This window comes from Dendropsophus ebraccatus, chromosome 4, assembly GCF_027789765.1.
Source record: "Dendropsophus ebraccatus isolate aDenEbr1 chromosome 4, aDenEbr1.pat, whole genome shotgun sequence".
Taxonomy (NCBI): Eukaryota; Metazoa; Chordata; class Amphibia; order Anura; family Hylidae; genus Dendropsophus; species Dendropsophus ebraccatus.
Window position 1 is genome coordinate 131,881,454 of NC_091457.1, and position 22,097 is coordinate 131,903,550.

Genomic DNA, 22,097 nt, shown 5'->3' on the forward strand with positions numbered 1-22,097 from the left:
TTTAGTTTTTCCCCTATACTGTATACATTCCCCCTCTGCAGGTATTCCCCATACTTTATACCTCCCTTTCTCCCTCTGTAGTTTGCCTACATACCCCTCATCCCCCTCTATATTCAATGCCCCCCTACTGTGCACCTTCTTACCCCTCCTGCCTTCCCTACAGCTTGTATTGAGCAGGTGGGGGTGGAGCATAACAAGTCGGACACTGATTGGCTGATACTCAGTACCCACTAGTCAGCTGACTGTAACTACGGCTTATATTTGGAGTAGGGCTTATATTTCAAGCCTACTTCAAAAAGCCTGCAAAATTAAGCTAGGTCTTATTTATGGGATAGGTCATATTTTTCGAGAAACTCGGTAGGTATAAACAGGGTCCAAACTTGCGGATCTCACCAATGAAGTCTTTTATTAATGTCTGGGCCCACCAGTTTCGAAAATTAGCCAAGGGCAGTGTGATAGGCACGTTTTTTTCTGTGATTATACCACCCACCAGACCAATTCACTCAGCAACCCGATGCATTATTCCAGGCACTATCGTGGGTGCACTTACAACCAGTAGATTTAACCCTATACAGAAACAGTTCACGTCTCACGATGCATGCGCTTTAAGAAGCAACCACGCCATACCTCCTGTTCAGACTTATCCCCAAGCCTGTATTATAGCTTGTACAAATTTGTACAACTTTGACTCCTCTTAACCAAATCAGGATCATCATGGGAAATTCATGCCGGTTTGAAATGGATGAATTAAAATGAATTGGTATTTTTAGCTTTGGGATGTCAGCTTTTTTTTTTTTTTGATCCATTTAATTTAATTGGATTTCCTTCTATTTTTGATGTAGCGAAAGGAAATATTTCATCCAACTTTCCCTGATTAGCTCAGCCGGCGGCCATCAGCCCTGACACCCCCAATAGCCGTACATTTGTCTTGGGTGAATGTGCGTATTATTTTAGTACAGTGAGGGAGGTGAGCAGCTGCCAGACAGCTCTGGCTTCTGGCAATGTTTATCACCTGGGGATACAATGGGATAATGCCAGAAAAATCCATCCTGTCCAACCTATTCTTTTTTTGAGAGCATCTTTAAGATTTGTAAGGCCGCGCAGAAACGATAGGTTATAATATGTAAATGAAATGGTCTTTTTTATATACCGCCCTGTCATTCCTAATTCATCAAAACAAACACTGCAAGAAAAAAAATATATTGCCAACAAAAAATATGTTTCTTTGCAGGTTCAAAAATGGTAAAGAATTCTTTTGCATTGTATCTCCTTTGTCCAGCGTCACATCTGGATGATTTATCGTAGCAATCACCCAAGCTTTCTCAGCAAAGACTTCAAATGGCGAAAAAACCCACTCAGATTAAAACATTTAATTGTCCTGCGTAATGAGCCTTGCCGCTATAATGAAACTTTCCACAAAATGGGTTTTAAAATGCCTACCAATAAAAAACATCAACTTTTCCCCAGAGTCAGGATCCAGCATTTAGATAATGCATGCAGAAAGCGAAATGAATGGCTGACTACAGTCACTGATGAACAGAGTTTGTTGGGAAAATCATGGAATTCTATGTTTTATACTGTATAGCTTCTTTTAGACTTTTTATAGTTTTGAAATAATATTTAATTCTATAATATTCCAAAATGTTTGGTGGGAGGTTGACTATTAAGCAAGAAATATATTGAACAAACTGAGGAAGGGAAATCGTGTTTTATACTGTTACAACCGAAGGTGGAGTACAGTTAGAGAAGGGACGAGGAAAGGACACACACTGTGAGACCTAGCCTGGTCCCACCAAGCTTACCCTACCTACTTGCCTCAAACAGCCCTAGGCAACTGCAGACAGCCATGGTGTACAGGCCAGGACCCGCTAAATGGACAATGCAGCACAAAATTAGGATCCAAATAGAGTAGCCAGGGAAAGAAAAGGCCAGGCCAGGTCAGGAAAAGCCAGAGAACAACACAAAGTATAAAGCAACAGGGGTATGCTAAGCACGCTTAAGTAAGACTAATAGCCAGCAAGGTTTAAAAACCTAAGAATGGGTTTACATTTATCCCTCCGTCGCTTTGCTACTGAAACTGAAACGCTTTCTTTGATCCGCCCTCCGCTCATCAAGTCGGCTGCCTATCAGCGCTGCTACGCTCCCTGCCGCTCCACCCCCGGTGCCAGGGAAAATCTGGATCCAATCCTGTGAACCTGGGAGAAGTTTCTCAGGGTTGGATCCAGCTTTTCTTGGCATCCTGGGAGGAATGGCAGGGAGCAGAGCAGCGCTGACAGCCAGCTAACTTGATGAGCAGAGCGCTGATCAAACAAAGCGTTTCACTTCGTTATATGAGCGATTTGCTCATCTCTAGTTCAAAGCATTCAGAGCTTCAGTTGGGACACCGGATCAATGGACAGGTTAGTTGGTGGAACGCATCCATCAGTTGCAGAATCAATTGTCATCAAAAGAAGGATACAGGACCACCTGATATATGTAAACCCACCCTAAGGGGACATTATAGGAGATCCGGGGTCTGGTCCAGAATGTAATTGGACCAGCTCCCAACACAAAACACCTGAGACAAGCTTGACTGACTGGCAGAGAGGCCTGCGAGGCAAACAGAGTAATGCAGGAGATTCAAATCTCCCACCGGATGACTTGGACTTGTGGTGCCCCATGTTGCCAAGGACGCCATTGGGTATCTGTGACGTCACCCAGCCTGGAGAGAGGCGGAGAGCACACTACTGCAATACACTTACTGTGGCGCTGCCAGAGCACTCTCCTGAAGGACCGGGTCATACAGTTTTTTCCATCCAACACAGTGCTGAAAACCCAGAACAAACCTCTTCTGCTCCTGCCAGTTCCTGACATGTACAGGTGGCAGCAGGTAGCATTGTTGTGTTCATTGGAAAGAACGGCACAATTTCTTGTGGGTGATACAGCAGCTTATACGTACAAGCATAGACGGGGACCGACATGCTGTTTTCAATATGTCCCTTGGGCTGGGATGTACAGCAAAAGAAGGCAATGCATGGGAAGAGAGAGGAATCGCTGCCGACTCTTTCTGCGTCCAAAAACTTATGAGCGTTGTATGGAGGAAGATGGCACTCTGTAAGGCAGGTGGTGCATGTGGTAGGAGCAATCCCAAAGCAGTAGAATAGAAGAATGCCCGCAATCACCAAATAAAAAATTATTTATTCAAGTCAAGCAGGTACATGGAGAATGCGTTTCGGCTAACATATCCCTCATCAGCTGATGATTCTTCTAGTCTAAAAACTTATGATAAACAGACTTCTCCATATCACTTTGTATTCCTTTCTTTTCCTCTATTGTGTGCTTGGGCTGAAACCTAGGCAAATACCTGTGGCCACTGACAATCCTACCCAGGCTTTATTATACGGAGGCCAATTGTCCTGGATCCCAGCAGGTTCGTACAGCTCAGAGTGGTAAAGAATAAGTAATAACTGCTTCTTTCAGGGAGTCCTTATAATAAATGACATTCTTGAATATATCTGCCACCTGAGTCACAGAAAGCTTTGTCTTACACTTACTCTTATATTGATATTTGATCAGTCTTAGGCCACGTTCCCACATTTACTGGACGTCACCACATGCAGTTGATACCAGACCCTCATGCTGTAACCATTAGGCGTATGGCCAATAATCCTGGTAACAGCACATGACTACTGCGGAAGAATTGAAGATGTGGTTTCGGCCACATGCATTTTTTCTACATGTAGAAACATTGTCTGAATAGCGTTTTTCATGGTTTTTAACTGCTTAAAACATAAACAAATTTCCACATAGGATCAATGATTAGAGCGGTCTGCATATTGTCTGAAGGAATTCTTACCACAGGATTGGTAGATTGGTAGGTAATAGCTCCAGGCGTCACATTTAACACCGCCACACCAGACCTGAACAATACCACCATACTGTGACTGGATAACACCTCCATACTAGACCTGACCAATACCGCCATACCGTGACTTGATAACACCGCCACACCGGACCTGAACAATACCACCATCCTGTGACTGGATAACACCGCCATACCAGACCTGACCAATACCAACTTCCCCCTTCAAGATGCTGCCCTTGGCACTGGACCATGGGTGCTTAGTGGTAAATACGGCCCTGGCTGTATGTCCTGCAGGAAGTGGTGTATTCTTTCCAGTTTGACACCGTGCTCTCTGCTGCCTCCTTTGTCTGTGTCAGGAACTGTCCACAGAAGTATCAAATTACCTTAGAAAACCTCTTCTGCTCTGAACAGTTCCTGACATGGACAGAGGTGGCAGCAGAGAGTATTGCGTCAGACTGAAGAGAATCTACCACTTCCTGCCGGCCATACAGCAGCTGATAAGTACTGGAAGACTTTAGATGTTTAAATAGAAATAAATTTCAAATCTGTATGACTTTCAGACACCAGTTGATTTGAAAGAAAAAAAAATTGGCGGAGTACCCCTTTAACAAACACCTGGAAATAAAACCTGGATATAAACTATGAACAGTTGACTCTGATGTGGACACTTCAACACTCTGCACTGGGAGAGATCAATATGAAACCAGTAGCTGAAAGTAATTCATTTACATTTAACACAGACTTCATGAAAGGGCCCCCCTTTATCAAAGGGGGACACACGGAATTGCGCCCCTCATCCCCTTATGGTAAAGTTATTGTTGTTAGTGTTAGATTAGGTACGGTTGTTCTTGTCAGGTTTGTGCTCTCTTCCCCTCCCCCCCCTTTTTTATCTTTCAGGTGTGTGTGGACTTCTGGCCAGCAACAGACCCTACTGTGATTGGCCATGGGAAATGTGCGGGAAAAGGGAGAGCTAAAAATAACTATCTGCCCGCGCTTGTGATTGGCTCTTAAGTTTGTGAGGGAGAATTCAAGCAGTACTTATATGGGAACCTGCCCTGCGCTGCTCAGTCGGCGTGGAGTGAGAGAAGAAGATTGCTGCTGCTGCTGCTGTCTGCCTGTGAAGGAGCTGACCTGTGTCTGTGTGGTGCTTATTAGCATAGCGCAGCTCACTGTAAAGGAGCTAACTTGTGACGGTGTGGTGCTTATTAGCATAGCCAGTTCACTGAGAAAGAGCAGGCTCCGGGCAGCGGCGGGGCAGCAGTCTTACCTGTCGGTTCTGGCTGCAAGAGATAGTAATCGCCGGGATGGAGAATCTTCTGGCTGAGTTGCTGAGGAAGGCTGAGGGAGCAGGCGGAGAGGCATGGCTGCGTAGATGCCTTCAGGAACCGGTGCCTACAGTTGCTGAGGCCAGACCAGAAGAGGAAGAGGCGGGGCCATCGAGAAGGGTCATCTGTCGGATACTGCCTCCTAGAGATCCGGCTGAGCAGGAAGCGGATGCCCCTGCTGAGAGGCATCATCGATCCAGGAACAGACATGGGGAACGTCCTGAGAAGAGGAGGAGGAGCAGCAGTAAGAGAACTGGCTCAGCTCCCGTCCCTCCCCCCCCTCCTGAAGAGTCTCGGGCCCGTGGGGATCGTCGTCATGGCAGCAGCTCCAGCAGGAGGCGGCACAGATCTCCAGCACACAGAGATGAGTCATCACAGCAGCCCAGCAGTGACAGCCATACACCACAGCACGGAGGTGCAGCAGAGTCAGCAGCTGTGGGTGAGAATCTTCATGTGGGTCCTGTCCCTTCTGTTAGTATGTCTGCCTTAGTTAACAATGATGCAGTGAGACAGTTTTGCGCCCTAGTGGCAAAGGGTTTGCCTAGTAACCCATCTCTCTTAAATGTGTGGTCTCAGAGTTCAAGTGCTGCCCCTAATGTGAGTGTGTCAGGCTTAGAGTGCTCTGCTTCTAATGTAACGCCAGTGATAGAAAAGAGTGCTGGTGTGCCAGAATGTTGTGTTAAAGAGGCTCTAGCCTGCGAAGTTTCCCCACTGGGTTTTCATTTGCAGCAAAATGTAAAGGATAAGATATGGCGTGGTGACTTCATTGATTTATTGTCATTGTTACCGTCTAATAGAGAAGTAGCGGTTAAAAAAACTGAGGATAAGTCTGAAGATGATAGAAAGAAACCACCCCGGTACATATTTAATTGGTTACATGCCTTTGCTATATACTGTGCAGTCATGGGTGAGAAACGTCCAGAGTTATGCTCTGCATTATTTCAACATATGGACAACATTCTAGAGGCGTACCGCAGCTTCGGCGGTATGGCCTGGTTTTATTACGATGAGGCATTTAGACAGAAGCTTACTGTACACCCTAATCTTAGATGGGGAAACAAAGATGTAGGCCTATGGCTGAGTTTGATGTTACCCCAGAGGAGCGCTGCCTCCAAACCACCGGCCTCTGTGCAGGGTACTTTTCGTAAGGGCACTTGTTTTGCCTTTAATGAGGGATCCTGTAAATGGGCCTCCAACTGTCGCTATCGCCACGAGTGTTCCTTTTGTGGCGGTCAGCACTCCATGTCACGATGTTTCAAGCGAGCTGCACAAGCTGGACAGGGGCTGCCCTCTACAAAAGAATTGCTGGCCAAAAGCATCGACTCCAGTGAAACTGGAAAAAATGTTACCGTACCTAGACAAATATCCAGACAGACAGAAGGCTAATTTAATTGTTCAGGGTTTCGCTATAGGTTTTGATGTCCCACCATATTCTGGGAAAGGTTGTATTATTATCAATAATCTAAAGTCAGTTTCTATACATGAGGATATAGTCAGGAAAAAAATAAGAAAGGAAGTTTTGGAGGGGAGGGTGGCGGGCCCCTTTTCCGCACCCCCCTTTCCTGACTTTCGTATCTCCCCCTTGGGTTTGGTCCCTAAGAGAGAACCCGGGACTTTTAGATTGATTCACCACTTATCTTATCCGTTGCATTATTCTTTGAATGATGATGCGGATAAATCTCTAGCCTCTGTCTCTTATGCTTCTCTATCTGATGCTGTCAAAGTGCTACGATTGTTTGGTGTGGGCTCATACTTAGCCAAGTGTGATATTAAATCTGCATTTCGTTTGCTCCCTGTTAATCCAGACGGTTTTAACTCCCTCGGTTTTTATTTTGATAATATGTTTTACTTCGATTGCTGTTTACCCATGGGTTTTACTTTATCATGTTATTATTTTGAGACATTTGCTTCTTTTCTTCATTGGGTAGTGAGCGACAGCGTACCAGAGGGCGCTGTCGTGCACTATTTAGATGATTTTTTGTTTATTGGCCGTTCTGACTCCTCCGCTTGTGCGGATTTGCTGTCTAATTTTAATTGGTTTTCCAAGGTTTTTGGTATCCCACTGGCGGAGGACAAAACGGTTGGTCCATGTCACTGTTTGGAGTTTCTGGGCATCACTCTGGACTCTTTAAAAATGGAGTTCCGTTTGCCACCTGAGAAATTGTTCAAACTGAAGGGTGTACTGGAGCGTATGTTATTAAAAAGCAAGGTGACATTGAAGGAATTACAGTCTCTTTTAGGGCTCCTGAACTTTACTGTGCGGGTTATTCCCATGGGGCGGGTTTTCTCTAAAAGGTTGTACGCAGCTACTGCGGGTCTGGAGTCCCCCCGTGCTCATGTCCGTCTTACTAAACCTTTAAAAGAGGACCTGAGCATGTGGTTAGAGTTCGTGTCCTCTTTTAATGGGCATACTGTGTTTTTACCCGAATTTGTGGAAGCGGATGCGTTGTCATTATACACTGACGCTGCTGGCGCGCATGGCTATGGCGCCTTCTTTGCTGGTAAATGGTCTGCTGAACCGTGGCCTGATGCATGGGTTCAGGCAGGTGTTTGTTCTAATATCGTTTTGTTGGAACTGTTCCCTGTGTTAGTGGCCTTAGTCATTTGGGGTAGAGAGTTCAGTAATAGAAGTATTCTGTTGAGATCTGACAACAAAGGTGTAATCTACGCAATCAATTGTTTGTCATCTAAATCACCTATGGTGGTAAAGTTATTACGGCATATAGTATTGTATTGTATGTCATGCAATATTTGGCTTAAAGCTGTACATTTGCAAGGGTCTAAAAATACCATAGCTGATGCACTGTCTCGTGGTCAGTTCACAGATTTCAGGCGTCTGGCGCCGGAGGCAGAAGTGGAGGGCATAGCGTGTCCAAGTCATCTGTGGTCCCTGATCTTGGAGTAACAGCTCAGCTCATTAGAAGCGCAGTAGCTCCGCGCACATGGGCTGCTTACTCAGCCGCATGGTCTCAATGGAAGGTATTTTGCTTGTCCTTACAGGAGCATTATCTGCAGCACGATGTCTGGTTGACTTTAGCATTTGTTAATATGCTGATTAGTAAACATCTTTCACATTCTGCTATTGTAAAAATGTTGGCTGGTGTTTCTTTCTTCCTTAAATTATTTGGCTTCAGCAGTGTTTCTGGTTTTTTCATTGTCAAGCAGGTTTTAAAGGGATATAAGAAAGGGCGGGTTTCACCTGACGCTCGTCGTCCTATTACTGTTGATCTTCTGTTAAAATTACATGGTAGTTTGGTGTCAGTCTGTTCTTCTGACTTTGAAGTCGTTTTATTTCAAGCATTGTTCTCTCTGGCCTTTTTCGGTGCTTTTAGGTTGGGTGAGTTGGTATCTTTTAGCAAAATCTCCCCTTCTGGTTTATTGTTGTCGGATGTTTCTATTTCCTCTGGTATTTTGAGTGTTTTGATTAGGTTTTCTAAGACAGATCAGCTGGGTAGGGGTTCTGTTCTGCGTATTAATGCTTTTTCTGGTTCTGAGGTATGTCCTATCAAGTGTCTAAGTTCATATCTAGCAATCAGACCTGCTATTGATGGTGTGCTTTTTATTCATGAGGACCTGTCTTTTGTAACCCGGTATCAATTCAACAGAGTACTTAGATTATGTTTAGTTAATTTGGGTTTGGGTAATCTGCGCTTCACCAGTCACTCTTTTCGCATAGGTGCAGCTACTGAGGCTGCTTCTGCAGGGTTAGATGAACAGTTGATCAGGAGGTTGGGCCGTTGGGATTCTAATCGTTTTAAGTTGTATATTAGGCCAGCTTTAGTTTTGTAGTTAATTTCTCTTTTCTCTCCTAGGCGGTAAAAAACAGGTCTGGATTCTGGGCCACTCGTTTGTAGTATGGGCTGCTAAAAGAGCGGAGCAGCGCACATATGGGGCTAACCTCAGTTTTAACAGAGATGAATTCGAGATTCAATGGTTTGGATATAGCGGCCTCCGGTGGAGGGATTTATATTGCATCCTTCAGAATTTAGCCGCTGCTCTGCCTCCTCCGGACATCTTAATTATACATGCCGGGGGTAATGACATAGGAAAGGTTAAGACTCTTGATTTGCTATGTGAAATAAAGAGGGACCTATCTCTATTCAAGTGCATTTTTCCTAAATGTATTCTAATTTTTTCTGAAATTATCCCCCGTCTGGCTTGGATAAAGAGAGGACTGTACTTCCATGAGAAAATCAGAAAGAGAATTAACTATGCTGTATCCAGATTCATCACCTCGTTAGGAGGTTTATCCTTCAGGCATTTAGAGTTGGAAGGATATGTCCCTGGCTTTTATTGGTCTGACTCAGTGCATCTATCTTGCATTGGGTCAGATATTTTAAATGCCCATTTCCAGTCCATGGTGGATTTGGGTGCCGTGGCACGATTGGAAGGGGGGCCCGGTCAGTAAACTGACCGGGCTTTTGGGGGTATTGTCGCCCTGCCTTCGGGCGGACATGGTTTTATCGTTAAGCCCTGAGTATGGTATTTATTACTTATTTATTTATTATTTATTTATTTATTTATTGATTGGGCTTAACATTGTTATTGTGTTTACCCATAATAAAGTGCCACGGCCTTTTTATTCCAACTGTTGTCCTTCATTATTTAGGGGTGTGGGGGCTGCATTTCCGTGAAAGGGCCCCCCTTTATCAAAGGGGGACACACGGAATTGCGCCCCTCATCCCCTTATGGTAAAGTTATTGTTGTTAGTGTTAGATTAGGTACGGTTGTTCTTGTCAGGTTTGTGCTCTCTTCCCCTCCCCCCCCTTTTTTATCTTTCAGGTGTGTGTGGACTTCTGGCCAGCAACAGACCCTACTGTGATTGGCCATGGGAAATGTGCGGGAAAAGGGAGAGCTAAAAATAACTATCTGCCCGCGCTTGTGATTGGCTCTTAAGTTTGTGAGGGAGAATTCAAGCAGTACTTATATGGGAACCTGCCCTGCGCTGCTCAGTCGGCGTGGAGTGAGAGAAGAAGATTGCTGCTCCCGCCCTCCCTCCCTTATTTATTAAAGTCAAGTTTGTCGTGGCACTTTACTAGTGGGGGGTATTGTCGCCCTGCCTTCGGGCGGACATGGTTTTATCGTTAAGCCCTGAGTATGGTATTTATTACTTATTTATTTATTATTTATTTATTTATTTATTGATTGGGCTTAACATTGTTATTGTGTTTACCCATAATAAAGTGCCACGGCCTTTTTATTCCAACTGTTGTCCTTCATTATTTAGGGGTGTGGGGGCTGCATTTCCGTGAAATATAGAAGCGACATCCTGTAAAGTTCCATCGGAGCATTATTGTTGTCAGGAGTTGTGCTTTAATATTAAAAGTTAGAGTCTTGGAGCAGTCTGTAACAGACTGTTACTTCTGCGCCTTCGACTCAAATTAACCATCTCTTCATAAAGAGTGAGACAGGTGTTGGAGACTATAGTACATCCCAGGATGCATTGCGGTTCGGTATGTGAACTCTCATAAGGTTTAAGCTTTCATTATGCATACCCAGCTATGCTGAAATGGATGTAAGAAAGTAATAAATGTTCATAGGACTAAAACTAGGAACAATTGCATTTCTATGAAATAAACCAGTAGTCAGAGCTTGATCTGTCCAGCAGATGTATGATATATATATATATATATATATATATATATATATATATATATATCAATTAACATTTATTCCTGCTATAAATATTTGTTCTTAAAGGACAACGCCAGTGTTTTTTTCCTTTTTTGGGGGGCAACTAAAACAGATTAGGCTCAAGTGCCCAGGGGGTGTTCCTCAGCACAACAAGAACCCAGGAAAACCCAGTCCATTTCCTTTTTAGCAGAGATGAGCTGGACTTATTTTGGCTTTTGCAGTGCTGAGGAAAGACTCCACCTCCAGTTTCAATGTTTAGTGGTCCCCATAGACTATTAGAAAATTGTAAACGAGGAACGCCCCTTGGCACTTCAACTTCATTTGCATATTAAGAAAAAGACAGGGACTTGTTACTCCCCTGTTGTCTGCTGACAAGTCTGCTTTAAAGGGGCTCCAATCACTAAAAATTTTACTACAGAATGGGCAGAGAATTTGTAATCAATCTGCCTGATCACTGAAAGAACTGTGTGGCTATACAGTTACAGGTGCACAGTCCTCTCCAGGGCTGGAGTTAGATGGGGCAAACAGGGCAATTGTTCAGGGCCCCCATCCCCAGGGGGCCCTAGCAGCTGTATTGCCATTTGGTCATTGCAGTAGAATGCAGCTAATTGCTGCCTGGTGACAATTACTTTACACAGCACTGAGCAGCTACAGCCTGTGCTACCAGTGCTAGTTACTGCCACCTTAAGAAATTTCCCATCAGCCTCCTTCCCCTCAGCTGACAAGGCTTTCTCTGCAGCTTCAGTCGGGACATGGGGAGGGTAAAAGGCTGCAGTTATAAAGCTTTAGCTGCCCAGGCATGATGGTAATTGTAGTTTTGTAACAGCTGGAGGGCCTGAGTTTGACACCTATAGGTATAGTATGGTATTGGTATAGTATGTCAGAGTATAGGTAGTACAGGTGGTGGGTGGTTGTGCTGCGGGCACGGCACCAGTCAGTCGCTCTGGAGGAAGTGGGCGGCTTAAAGATACAGCAGTGGCCGAGCTGTTTCCTACTAAATAAATGCTAAGACTGGGTTCATATGACCCGCTGTCGTGTGACTTTGTTATAGCTGAAATTTGGCTATTATATTGCATATGACCAGCACTGAGGTCAATCCTGGCAAAGTTGCATTACACCTATAACCAAAAAATCATCACATTTAGACTTTGGGTGGTTGTCATAGTCATGTTATTTTTTTGCATTAAATGTTTTTATTGCAAAAAAGGGTATATAAGAAAAGTAGCGGCTACGCAGAGCCAAAATATACCATATATATCAAGTTGTACAAAACATCAGTCAAGACTAAGCCAATATAATAGGTTGGCAGTGAAATTGTAACCAGAAGTAACATGGTTTTGAGTACTATTGAACATAGTCGTGTTATTTTGCACGTAGCAAGCAGTGGCGTAGCTATAGGGGGTTGCAGCGGTTGCCGAGGCGACCTGTCCCATCCTGTCACTCTGCAGTTCTCCCGAATCATCTGTGATACTGGCAGCCGGTTCAGGAAGTTGCTCTCTCCCTGCAAAACTTCTGATACAACTGAATAGACTGTTGGCAGGAGCCCCATGCTCCCTCACCTGCCTCTGGGACTCCTGCTCCGTGTAATACAGGCTGAGCAATTAGCTCCACCATCATACAAAGCAGCCAGACCTGACCAAAGGACGCCAAAGCCCCAGGGAAGAGCAGGAACCAGGACAGGTGAGATTATTATCCATAGAACTACAACCCCCACCATGCCCTGCTAACAGTTCATGATAAGAGTTGTAGTTTTCAGCCTGGGGCTCTCTATGTTGCAGAAGTACAACCCCCACCATGCCCTGCTGGTAGCCATGATGGGAGTTGTAGTTTTTCAGATGGAGAGTCAAAGATAGGAAAAAAATGATTAGAGAATAACACAGTACAGTCCATTCATTATTGGTGACAGTGGTGCAATACATGAGGGGACACAGTGACAGTTCTTTAGGACATGGTGGCACATTAGGGGGTGTCACCTTAGAGTAATTGGAAATAATATTATTGGCCCCTGACTGCACCTCATCAGATGGGATGGGGGGGCAAGCTTAAATTTTCCACCAGGGCCAATCAGCCTTTAGCTATGCCCTGGACTAGGTTTTAAAACCGCTAGTCACATGTATTGGGCTGTAAAAATCTGTAACATATCCTTCATGTCTTAACTCACCCTACATCATTCTGAGAGGCCATAAAAGCCTACTTCACGGAACTTCCGGTTCCGGCGCCGCCATGTAGGGACGTGTGGAGAGGGAGCTCCGCATTCTCACCCCACAATCCGGCAGCATCTCCCCCTTCACCGCCCATCTCTACAGGAGCTGACACCGGAGCCTAACCCGGGGGCACAAGACCATCCCCCTGGTGTCTAAATTGACCGGCAGGGTCACCGGGGACGTCCGGTAAGCCAGACACCGGGCTGCGCCGGAAACGAGACGCCATCTTGCCCGCAGCCGTGCCCGGGCGCTACATACTGCAGCTGCCGACACCACCAGTACATACCATCGGAGGTACGGAGAGGGGTGGACGCTCCTGGCCATTGGACTGTGCGGTGGGGGGACCCATCAGAGGAGCTCGACGAGCAGGGCCCGGAGGAGATCAGAGGGCGGGAAGCCGGCAGTCGGAGGGCAGGCCGCACATGGTCGCGGCGCCATCTTGCCGCGCGGCCCAGCAAGACTCTCCCGCCGCCAGGCTTCACAGCGTGACGCCCCTATCCCACAGCGCGGGCGAGCAGGAACAGCAGTAGAGGAGACTCATCTCGGGGAGGCAGACTTCATCCGCATGCAGCGTCTATGGGTAGGCAAGGTGGTGGGCTCCCCAGCAATTCGAGGTAAAGCTGGCACACTCATATTAATTCACAGGCGCCTGATTGCACAAATAACCAATACCTCCCATGATGACGAGGGCAGGTGGGCGCAGGTAACCCTACAGAGCCACCCCTCTCCACTTAGCATTTACAGCATCTATGCGCCAAATAGCGGCCAAGCGCAGTTTCTAGATTCAGTGAGAGATAATATCTTGATAGACACCACCCCAATGAAAATAGTCGGAGGAGACTTTAATGTGGTAGGGAACCCTGTGGAGGATAGAAGATCCATATCTGGGTCTCCTTCTACCACAGGGGGGAGACCTTCGCCCCTTCCCACTTTTCTGGCGGCTTTGGACCTTTCTGATTTATGGAGGGAACGAAACCCAGAAGGTAGAGACTACACCCATTTCTCCTGGGCTCAGCAGTCCTGATCGCGTATCGATTTTATGCTGGTGTCTCAACCTCTGTTGTCTCGTATACCTTCTATTACCATAGGCGACTTGGTCATATCGGACCACTCGCCGGTGGTGATGGAGGTGATAGAAGGACAGCCAAAGGGCTCGGACTTTCTTTGGCGTTTTCCGGCACAGCTGGCTTTAGATGAAACCTTCCAGGAACTTGTGAGAGGCTGGTGGATTGAATACAAGGCCAACAACCAAATACATATAGACAATGCACAGCTGTTCTGGAGTACGGCAAAGGTGGTCCTGAGAGGACAAATCATGTCCTACCTGGCAAAAAAAAAGAGGGACATTACCTCTCAATTAGAGAAGAGGGGTCAGGTTCTGAGAAGGGCCTATACTACCTTTCAAACAACACCCTCCGAAATTCATAGGCAGGAATGGCGTCAGGCCAAGACTGAGTATGACTTTTGGGTAGAAAGCCGAGAGAAACTCTTCATGTCTAGACAAGACGCGAGATTGTTTCGATTCGGAAATAAATCTGGCAAACTATTGGCCAACTTGGCTAAAGGGAGCAAACCTATGTCTAACATAACCCATCTACGTGATTCCAAGGGGTATCTGGCGTCGCATCCCGCCCAGATAAATAGCATACTACGCGATTTCTATAATCAATTGTACTCTAAAAGAGATGATGAGAAGCCAGCTACTTCGTTCCCTTGGCATCTGATTAAACTTCCCCGCCTGTCCTCTGAAGATAGGACCATGCTTAATTCTCCCTTCACAGAGCAAGAATTAGCGGCGGCCATTAAAAAATTGCCAAATGGGAAGGCACCGGGCCCTGATGGCTACTCAGGGGAATTCTTTAAGCTTCTCCGAGAGCAAATTACTCCCCATCTTACAGTTTTGTTTAATAAATATCTAACGGGGGAAGGGGTAATCCCAGCCGAGGTCAACACAGCACATATTAAGGTGTTGCCCAAACAGGGAAAAGATCCAACCTCGCCGGGGTCGTACCGCCCGATCTCCCTAATCAATGTAGATCTGAAATTAGTATCTAAATTACTGGCGGATAGGTTATCCTCCTTCCTGCCCAAGCTTATAACCCCCCTTCAGGTTGGTTTTATACAAGGGAGGTCGGCGGTGGCCAATCTGCGTAAGGTTGTGACGGTGCTAGATGCTGTGCGGCGGGATCCTGGCTCCCATCCATCCCCAGCCCTTTTGTCGCTGGATACCGAGAAAGCTTTTGACAGTGTGGGCTGGGGCTGGCTGGGTGCGGTCCTTGATAAGATGGAATTCGAAGGGTCTTTTCGGTCTTTCCTTGCAGGGCTCTATGCTGAGCCCAAAGCAAGGATCCACTCTGCAGGGTTCCTGTCGGCTCCCTTCACTCTCCGGAGAGGCACCCGACAGGGGTGCCCTTTGTCGCCCCTGCTGTTTAATATTGCATTGGAGCCTTTTCTGAGATGGCTGGTAGCTAGTAGGGTGAGAGGCATACGGGTGGGCCTAGGGGAAGTAAAAGTAACGGCATTTGCTGACGACATTATGTTGTTTTTGTCCTCACCAAATCAAGACCTACCGATCATTTATCAGATGTTGGAGACGTTTGGTAATATATCGGGGTTTAAGATAAACCTGTCTAAAAGTGAACTCTTAGACCTGTCTAGCTCACACTCGCTTCGCTCCCAGCTGCCTGATAACACCCCGATTAAAATCACTTCTAAAGCAATCAAATACTTAGGGATCTTCATAGGTCGTACTCCTGAGTCGCTCTATCACCTTAATTATCCCCCGCTGTTTACAAAAATCCTCACGGAACTTAAAACGTGGGAAAGGCTTCCACTCTCCTTTCTTGGCAAATGCCATTTAATTAGAATGTTTAGTTTTTCTAAGCTTCTGTACCACCTCCAGACCATCCCCCTATTACTGCGCCATCAGGATGTCGTGCGGATCCAGTCTGCCTTCACGAGATACATTTGGTCAGGTAAGCGGCCCCGAATTGCACTGGCTAAGCTACAGCTCTCTAGACTTAGAGGGGGGATCAATTTTCCAGACCTGCGGAGGTATAATCTTGCCTGTCTGTTACGACATTGCATAGACTGGATACAGAATACTAACTTCTACTCTAATGTGGCCTTAGAGGCGGAACTTGCTGCCCCCTGGTCGTTGGCAGCGCTGCTGCACACCAAGTACCCCGCTCTTCCTCCAGAGATCAAGCATTCTTTGCTCCTAAAAGATACTATAGCTACTTGGAAGATAGTGCGGCGGCTATATGGCCTGCCACAGCTACTGTCTCGGCACCTTGTGCTGTGGCAACATCCAGAATTCCCCCAAGGCAGATTAAACCCACTGTTTGGACTCTGGAGGAGGGCGGGTATTGTTTCCTTACAACAGTTGTTCCATCACCAAGAACATAGATTTCTAACTTTCCCTGAGCTATGTGTCCGCTACTCGTTGCCTCCATCTCACTTCCTGGCATACGGTCAAGTAATGGGGTTCTTAACCTCAAAGCTTCGGGATTTATCCTCACTGACCAAACTCAATGAGATGGATACAATGGTTACCGAACCCCCCACAAATCCATCCCTGTCATATCTTTATTTTAAACTGGGATCCCGGACAAATGATACCATGAGTAATAAAATGTTTTCTAAATGGTCATCCATCATAGGAGACGAGGACCTACCCAAAAAAATATTGGAGGGATGGGCGGTGGTGCGTAGGGCGGTCCCCAGTGAACGTTGGCGCGAAACACAATTTAAGCTCATGCATAGGGCCATATATGGGTTTAATATTCCTCCTCACCCATTGGCACCTGACAGATTATTGGCGTGTCCAAAATGCCAACAGCCCTCTACTGATCTCACCCATAGCATTTGGTCCTGTCAATATACCCAAAAATTTTGGACGCAGGTCCTGACATTTATTCAAAACAGATGGAACACGCATATACCTTTGTCCCCACAATTGCTCTTGTTTCACTCCGCCCCTGAGTCTATACGGGTGTCGTTAGCACTTCACGCTTTTATATTGGTCGCCAAAAGGTGCTTATTGCAAAATTGGTTGCAACCCACCCTACCCACTATGCGGGAGGTGGTGGCCCAGATGAAGTACTTCCTATTCCTTGACAGAATAGAATGTGAGAGAGTGCGAGAGGCAACCGCTAAAGGGTTTTTCAAAAAATGGAAGACCTTTATTGTGAGATTTCTGTCTGATCAAGAAATCAAGGAAGTAATGCAGCCCTTCGTTGGCACGAAATGGTACCTTACGTCTGAGCTGGCAGGGTCGCTGGGTCGCTTGAAGGTTACAGGCAATCGGGTGTAATTGTTCTAGCATTAAACATCCAGGTGACTGATTTCTCTTGCTGCATCTGTGGAAAGGGAGGGGGGGGGGGGGGGAAGTAATAAGGTTATGTTATTTTATGTTATGTCTCACATGTCCGACAACGTGCATATCTATGGTCTTAGACACATGATGTAAATGTGTCTAAGTGCTGTCATATATTTCTTATTATGAAAAATAAAAAAAAATTTTATTAAAAAAAGCCTACTTCACATCTGATATTGTAAAGTGGGTGACATGGCAAATAGCACTGCAGTGCAATGTGCTCCAACCTGAAACAACATTTTCCATCATGACAACCTGACAACATGTCAGGACACGCTGATGACATCACTACGACAAGCAGTGACATCACGTAAGTGACATAATTGGTGATGTAATCACAGGGCCCTATAAAAAAATGGTGCAGATCCCCAGACTCTCTATTCTTAGGGGCTCACTAGTGATCACTAGCGTATGCTGCCAGCTTTTTCTAGTGTCTCTGAGACGAGAGGATTGCTATTTGGTTCCAATCCTGGTGGGCTGTCTTTCCACCAGACAACCGCTAACCTTGATTGAACCCTTCATTAACCCACTCAGCTGGGGCAATTCCATCAGCGACCTGCTCAGCTGGGACAACATCACCAGGGGCCTGCAGTGGCTGAACAGTTCCATCAGAGAGCAGCCCGGCTGGAAGATTACCACCAACCCGCAGTGGCCCAATTTCACTGCCATCAGCCTGCAGCGTAGCAACTCCAGCACTATCAAAATGCAGAGTCCAAACACCATTGGTGACCTGCCCAACTGGAATAAGACCACATGTGACCTCATTTCTATCACCAGCCATCTCCAGAGTGCAGCATCTGCCTTCACTGGCCTGCTTAGCTGTCTGACTGCTATCAGTGATATGCTCAGCTGGATATCCAGCACCAGCCGCCTGCTGAGCTGGACTTCCACTAATAGTGCCCTGCTAGCCTGGATCACAGCTGCTGTAGAGCGGCTGGGTGTTATCACCACCACCTGTGATTTCAACACCTGGATCTGCAGCACCAGAGATCTGATCACCTGGACCACCACCCTCACCCTCAGCAGCTTCCTGCAGTTCTGGACAAGCACAGTCACCTAGGTCACCACCACTACCACCGGTGAGCTGATAAAAATGATTTCCACCATCACCACCAGCGATCTGCAAGCCATACTCAGCAGCATCAGTGAGAAGCTGATGTGGATTGCCACAACCCTCCAGCTACTCACTTGGGTGACCAGCCACTGCAACAGGTTCTCATGGCTGATCACTGTGAGTGAGACATTGTCCTGGACTAACACCACCAGCAGGATGCTGATCGGCTTCCTACAGAGTATCAGACTGATTCTGCTATGCTTTACCAGTACCGAGGAGCTGAGGAAATGCATCGCCATCATCTCCAAGGGAGTGCTCAGAGGGTTCCCCGCTGCCACCACCACACCACGCTCCGAGGGGCTTTCCTATCGCTGACAGGGAATTATTTAAAAACTTAAAGGACAACTCCGGCGGGACCCCCCCCCAAAAAAAAACACAGACACACACAGACACCATACTCACCATCCCTCCGGTGACGATCGCCACTCCATTCGCCCGCCGTCCGCCTCACCGTCACCTGCGTCCGCCGTCCAGCGATGTCTCTTGCTTCCGGATCCATGAGAAAGAAAAGGCTGCCAGTGCGCTTGCGCACCGGCAGCCTTTTCATTGGCTGGAGCGCATCACATGGCTTCCAGCAAGCTCAGCCAATCAGGGCTGAGCAAGCTGGAAGCCATGTGATGCGCTCCAGCCAATGAAAAGGCTGCTGGTGCGCATGTGCACCAGCAGCCTTTTCTCTCCCGTTCACTCTCAATGAAGACGCCGAAGAGGAAGAAGACCCGGACCGCCCCCCAGCTCTGACGTCACCCGTCACCAGATGCCGCCCGGGAGAAGAGGACTGTGAGGACCGTAATAGGTAATGTATACATTCTTTAACTTCCGGGGTGGGGGGTCGAGAGTCGGAAAGTGGGGGAAGGGGGCCAGACCGGGTATTTAACCACATTACAAAGTTATATAACTTTGTAATGTGTGTTAAATAAGCCAAAGAAAAATTTCGCCGGAGTTGTCCTTTAAATAAATGTTTTTCTTTTTGCCAAAAATGTATTCTTCTTGTTACAAGAAAAGAGGCATAGGGGGAATTTATTATAGACCAGAATTTTATATGTCTCTATACATTAAGTAAGCTGTCCAAGGGTGTAAGTGTGTAAAAATTATAATGTGGGACACTAAATCCCCCAAAGATGGCCGCTCTGCAGTACTCACTTATTGTGTGAGGTGAGGAGAAAAGGGGAACTACAACCATGGTGGACGGCACACAGGAGTGCCCCCTGCTGGTCACTGTCCTTCTCCAGCTCTTCTCTCTGCCACTAGCTGTAGGAATATACGCTGCCCAGACCAAAACAACCAGTGGGGTCTTGGTAGATTTATGACACAGTGTCCTTGTTTCCAGATAGTAACCAATTACAGCTTAGCTTTCACATATTATTTGCTCTTGTAAAGTGAAAGGGAGCTGTGACTGGTTGCTATGGGCTACTAAGGACACCAAGGAAAATTTATTGTGCTGTCTTCAGGGCCGGCGTTAGGGGGCCTACGGCCCCCCTCCCCCCAGGGGCCCCCTGTGGATGTCATAGTGTTGAAAAATTAGAGGCTTTAAAGGGAACCAATCAGCCTAGTCGGGCTGATATGGTTCCCTGAACTGCTGTATACAGGTCCTGCAGCGGCCGTGGCATGTACCGGCCGCGGCTGCAGCAGTAGCTGTATACCCGAAAAAAGGTCTTTAATCCCCCGCACGTGACAGGTAGCGGTGGGGAAGTAGTCATCTGGGCGGCTTCCCACCCGTATCTTGTCACCGCTCTCTGTCTGTCAGCGCGCTCAGAGAGAATGAATGAGTTTACTGGCCTCTCTGCCTGTCAATCATCCTTACAAAGTGTATGTGTGATATCGTTTATAATCGTTTAACAAGAGCTGCAAGGACATAGTTACCGATGTCCTTGCAGCCCTTGCTAAACTGGCATACATTATATATAGGCCGCTCAGCCAATCACAGGCCGGGACCGCTGCAGCCTGTGATTGGCTGAGCGGCCTATCAGCTGACAGGCCGCTGTGAAGCTAGAGCGCGCGCGGGACCCCGGGAGAAGCGGACGGCAGGAGCAGCCCCGAAACGTGGATGGGTAATGTATATCGTCAATCGCCGTCCGCGCACCGCTATTACACGCAGTGGTGCACAGTCGATGCCCAACAAAAATAGGTTCTAACGTACACTACCGTTCAAAAGTTTGGGGTCACCCAAACAATTTTGTGTTTTTCATGAAAAGTCACACTTATTCACCACCATACGTTGTGAAATGAATAGAAAATAGAGTCAAGACATTGACAAGGTTAGAAATAATGATTTGTATTTGAAATAACATTGTTTTTTACATCAAACTTTGCTTTCATCAAAGAATCCACCTTTTGCAGCAATTACAGCATTGCACACCTTTGGCATGCTAGCTATTAATCTGTTGGGGTAAGCTGGAGAAATTGCACCCCACGCTTCTAGAAGCAGCTCCCACAAGTTGGATTGGTTGGATGGGCACTTTTGGCGTACCATACGGTCAAGCTGCTCCCACAACAGCTCAATGGGGTTCAGATCTGGTGACTGCGCTGGCCACTCCATTACCGATAGAATACCAGCTGCTGCTTCTGCTGTAAATAGTTCTTGCACAATTTGGAGGTGTGTTTAGGGTCATTGTCCTGTTGTAGGATGAAATTGGCTCCAATCAAGCGCTGTCCACTGGGTATGGCATGGCGTTGCAGAGTGATAGCCTTCCTTATTCAGAATCCCTTTTACCCTGTACAAATCTCCCACCTTACCAGCACCAAAGCAACCCCAGACCATCACATTACCTCCACCATGCTTAACAGATGGTGTCAGGCATTCTTCCAGCATCTTTTCATTTGTTCTGCGTCTCACAAACGTTCTTCTTTGTGATCCAAACACCTCGAACTTGGATTCATCCGTCCACAACACTTTTTTCCAGTCTTCCACTGTCCAATGTCTGTGTTCCTTTGCCCATCTTAATCTTTTTCTTTTATTGGTCAGTCTCAGATATGGCTTTTTCTTTGCCACTCTTCCTTGAAGCCCAAAATCCCGCAGCCGCCTCTTCACTGTTGATGTTGACACTGGTGTTTTGCGGGTACTATTTAATGAAGATGCCAGTTGGGGACCTGTGAGGCGTCTGTTTCTCAAACTAGAGACTCTAATGTGCTTATTTTCTTGCTTAGTTGTGCAACGCGGCCTCCCACTTCTTTTTCTACTCTGGTTAGAGCCTGTTTGTGCTGTCCTCTGAAGGGAGTTGTACACACCGTTGTAGGAAATCTTCAATTTCTTAGCAATTCCTCGCATGGAATAGCCTTCATTTCTAAGAACAAGAATAGACTGTCGAGTTTCAGATGAAAGTTCTCTTTTTCTGGCCATTTTGAGCGTTTAATTGACCCCACAAATGTGATGCTCCAGAAACACAATCTGCTCAAAGGAAGGTCAGTTTTGTAGCTTCTGTAACGAGCTAGACTGTTTTCAGATGTGTGAACATGATTGTACAAGGGTTTTCTAATCATCAATTAGCCTTCTGAGCCAATGAGCAAACACATTGTACTATTAGAACACTGGAGTGAGAGTTGCTGGAAATGGGCCTCTATACACCTATGTAGATATTGCACCAAAAACCAGACATTTGCA

The 22,097-nt window shown here is 46.5% G+C and overlaps 1 protein-coding gene across 1 annotated transcript; it reads left to right on the forward strand.

Moving 5' to 3' along the window:
* Positions 1-4,602: 4,602 nt before the first annotated feature.
* LOC138788778 (uncharacterized) lies at positions 4,603-10,402 on the forward strand. The gene is made up of 2 exons (XM_069967043.1): positions 4,603-5,608; positions 7,988-10,402. The coding sequence occupies exons 1-2, from the start codon at positions 5,149-5,151 to the stop codon at positions 8,956-8,958; spliced, it is 1,431 nt and encodes a 476-aa protein (XP_069823144.1). The 5' UTR covers positions 4,603-5,148; the 3' UTR covers positions 8,959-10,402.
* Positions 10,403-22,097: the final 11,695 nt, after the last annotated feature.